This window comes from Thamnophis sirtalis, unplaced genomic scaffold (assembly GCF_051295495.1).
Source record: "Thamnophis sirtalis isolate CommonGarterSnake01/CBP01778 unplaced genomic scaffold, rThaSir2_p1.2 scaffold_5, whole genome shotgun sequence".
Lineage (NCBI taxonomy): Eukaryota > Metazoa > Chordata > Lepidosauria > Squamata > Natricidae > Thamnophis > Thamnophis sirtalis.
This window is the reverse complement of record NW_028261385.1, coordinates 67354538-67358162: the sequence shown is the minus strand read 5'-3', so window position 1 is coordinate 67358162 and position 3625 is coordinate 67354538. Positions and strand designations below refer to the sequence as shown.

General features: G+C 54.0%; 1 protein-coding gene across 1 annotated transcript; it reads right to left on the bottom strand.

The window, feature by feature from the left end:
- Window positions 1-229: 229 nt before the first annotated feature.
- LOC148045410 (uncharacterized) lies at window positions 230-2836 on the bottom strand. The gene has a single exon (XM_087715113.1). It carries the CDS (start codon window positions 2460-2462, stop codon window positions 480-482), a length of 1983 nt encoding a protein of 660 aa, XP_087571239.1. The 5' UTR covers window positions 2463-2836; the 3' UTR covers window positions 230-479.
- Between the last annotated feature and the right edge of the window lie 789 nt (window positions 2837-3625).

Below are 3625 nucleotides of genomic sequence, written 5' to 3'. Positions count from 1 at the left end.
GCAGGAACTTCCGATGTGCCGGATGAATGGGCACATGGAGGTACGCTTCTTTGATGTCTATGGAAGTCATCATGTCGCCTTGGCGGATGGAAGCCAATATGCTCTTTAGAGAGTGCATTTTGAATTTTTGGTATTTGATATACTGATTGAGCTGTTTCAAATCTAGGATTGCCCTCCATCCCCCGGAGTTCTTTGGTACTAGGAACAAGATGGAATAAAATCCTAGGCCTCCCTGCCCTTTGGGAACTTGCTCTATGGCCCTGATGGTGAGAAGATGAGATATCTCGGTGTCCATAAGGCGCCGCTTTGACGGGCACCTGGGCACAGGGCACCTGATGAACCTTCTCGGGGGGATGGATAGAAATTCTAGCGTGAGACCCAAACTCACTACTTGAAGGGCCCAGGCGTCTGACGTGAGCTCCGCCCATCGGTGGGCGAAGGCCAAGAGACGTCCTCCTATGGGCCCTACCTCCTGCGAGTCAGCGGTATCCGCGAAAGGAACGGTTGCCCGCTCCTCGGAATGACCGTCTACTCTGCGCCTGACTCTGCTGGCGCCCCCTGTCTCTGGCCCCAGCTCGGTCCTGGCCACGGTCCTGTGCCTGGGAGAACCCCCTGGTATAGTTGGGGACATAGGGAGTGGAGGTAAACCCCGAGTCCCCAGACCGAAAGGGCTGCCGTCTACCATAAGGCTGTGGTCTTCTGGTCACACGGGCACTTGTGGAGGGAAGCACCTTACGTTTGTCCCGAGTCTCAATGAGAATGGGATCCAGCACTGAACCAAATAAGGCCCCGCCCTTAAAGGGCGTGGATGCTAGACGCCACTTAGATTTGATATCAGCTTGCCAGTGGCGAAGCCAGAGCAAACGGCGAGAAGCCACATTGGAAACTACGGCTCGGGATGCAAATTTTGCCGCGCTAAGGGTGGCATCAGCAGAAAACTCTAGGGCTGCTATCAGCTTGGTGACATCCTGATGGAGGCGCAGTTCCTCCGGATCCAGCCTTTCCTGTAGTTGTCTCAGCCAAACTAAAGAAGTCCTATTAAAGAAGGAAGCTGCAGTAGCTGAGCGCAAGGCCCACGCCGCTGCCTGATGAGTTTTGCGAATGACCGATTCGGCCTTGCGGTCCTCGGCCTTCAATCCTTCCGAAATTTCAGAAGGAATTAACGCCGGTGAAGCAAGAGCAGCGATGGGAGCATCCACTGTGGGAAACTGCAGGAGGGCCTCCAATTCTGGAGAAGATGTGAAAAGCTTCCTATCACCAGACCCAGGGGGCTTAACTGCGGTCGGCTCATCCCACTGCTTTTGGATTAAATCAAGAAAAAGCTTGGGAGATGGAATAAAATCTTGCAGAGCCACCTGCTCAGCAAAGAGCCGCTCGGTGGCATCCAGGCCCACAGCAGCACTTTCTGCAGAAATTGCCTCCCCCATGTGGGCGGTAGTCTTGGCCTTATACAGCAGGGATTTGAAAAGAGTGTGCCTGAAAAGCCCAGGGGCCGGAGGCTGGTCCACAGGAAAGCCCTCGTCACCAGAGAGTTCCCTATCCTGGATTTCACCTTCCTCCACTAAGGGAGATTGTGCGCTAAACACAGAGTGTAAAGGGGAAGGAGGATCAGTTTGCAGAATGGAAGAATCCCCTTGTACTGCTTGGGGAGCCAGGCCTGAGTAGGCCAGAGTAGGCCTGGAGACCTGGGATCTACGCGCTAATTCCGCATCCACCCCTCTGGAAATAGCCTCTGAGATCATGCTGTAAAAATCAGCAGAAAGGCCCAAATCCTGGCCCTCCAGAGGCCTGAGGCCTGCAGCTGTGGGGGTGAACGTGGCAGAGGGCCCAGCGCGTGGAGGTGAACGAAGAGAAGCCCCACTAGCCTCCGAAATAATTGGGGGGGAACTAGGCCCGAAAGCCCCCACCTCAGGAATAGGGCCCTGGGGAAGCTGAATATCAGGGGACCAACCCTGCTCAACGACCCTCACCGGAGATACAGGTTGCTGAATCAGAACCGGAGGGGAAGAAATGGGAGCCCCAGATGTCTTGGGGGAAACCTTGGCCTTGTCTTTGCGCTTGTGCGACTTATCCCGAACAGTAGATGAGGCTCGAGGCCTGCTAGTAGAGGCCCTGGTCACGGCCCTACTAGGCCCAGGGCTGGCCCCTCCCTCGCCAGGGGAGCGGGGCTCAGAAACTGGCCGGACAGTACCTTGCAATACCGATTGATCAGCCATGATTTGAATCTGAAAGAGCTCAATCAGCGAAACAAAGGAATGCAATTGAAAGCACACGCCAAGAACGCCACGTGGAAGCAGAGACCAAGAGAAGCGACCTCCTCCCTGAGTCAGCAAAACTCGAGTGAGGGAAAAGGGAGGGGCGGAAGCAGTGCGCAAACTCAAGCGCGCGGGCAAAATCTGCCTTCTCATCCCAGGCATTACTGCGCATGTGTGAAAAGCGCTTCCAAATAAGGCCACCGGCATCAAAGGCGCGAAATTCAAAGAAACCGCAGGGGAAAATTCCCAATAGCCGATTCATGTAATCCTCCGGCAGCCGCTCCAGCGAGGGCACAAGGGAGGGAGGCGGGGAGGAGGGGGAGACCCGCTCCGACAAGCCACAGCCTCGGATCTGACCGCGCTCGCGGGCGGGTGCTATCCGGCGTGGCGGCAGCGCTGGGAGACTCAGCTTCCTTGCGCGCTGAAGTTAAGGGAGGGCAGGCGGAGAACGCCCCACTCCAGCTGTAGCGATCCGATATCCCTTAAAGGGAAATAGCGAGGGAGGAATCGGCTGGCAGCAATCTGCCGCTTTACCTCCAATCCAGCAAGAAATCCACAGTGAAAACCAAGTAAATTCATCCTTAACCTTGAAAAATTAGCAATTAATCAAGAGAGCGTTGAAAATAAGTCTCGTAGGCTTGACTGAGTAATAGAACTGAAAAGGAAACGGAAGTCCAGTCAGAGGAGGCGTAACTTTGATATTTGCATACTCAGTCTCAAGGCTAGAAGGCTAAGTTAACCCATGATTGGATTCCCGGAGCAGCACACAGGAGAACAGGATAAGTTATAAATACTACTACTGAAATACCTTCTAATATGGTTATTTCACACGCCCTCCAGTTGACCATTATTTATTTGTAGTTATATTTGCACAGTTCCACTAAATGTCTTCAGACCAGTGGTGGGTTGCAGGCGGTACGCCCCAATACGGGTATACCGGATCCTGCCCAGAGCACCAGGTACCATTCTGGTATGGTGCTCCAGAGGGACCACCTGCCCGTCTGAGCTCCTTACCTGTGCTTTAAGCTTTCGGACGTGCATGGTGCATACAGTGCCTGTGCGACACTCCATGGAGCTGGAGCATCACGGAGGCTTGCGGAAGCATCATTTGATGCTAGAACTCATGCATGTGGTGCACGTGTATGCACGCACACCATGCGCATGCATATGGATGACTCCAGGGCTGTTTCAACAGTACTGGTTGGAACACAATCTAGAACCCACCACTGCTTCAGACATATAGGATACTAGGTGGCAGTGGTGAAATTCAATTTTTTTTCTACTACTGGTTCTATGGGTGTGGCTTGGTGGGCGTGGTGTGGCTTGGTGGGCGTGGCTTGGTGGGCGTGGCAGGAGAAGGATACTGCAAA

Bases quoted from the DNA above. Each gene is read 5' to 3' on its own strand.
- LOC148045410 (XM_087715113.1), bottom strand. From the start codon at position 2,462: ATGCCGGTGGCCTTATTTGGAAGCGCTTTTCACACATGCGCAGTAATG.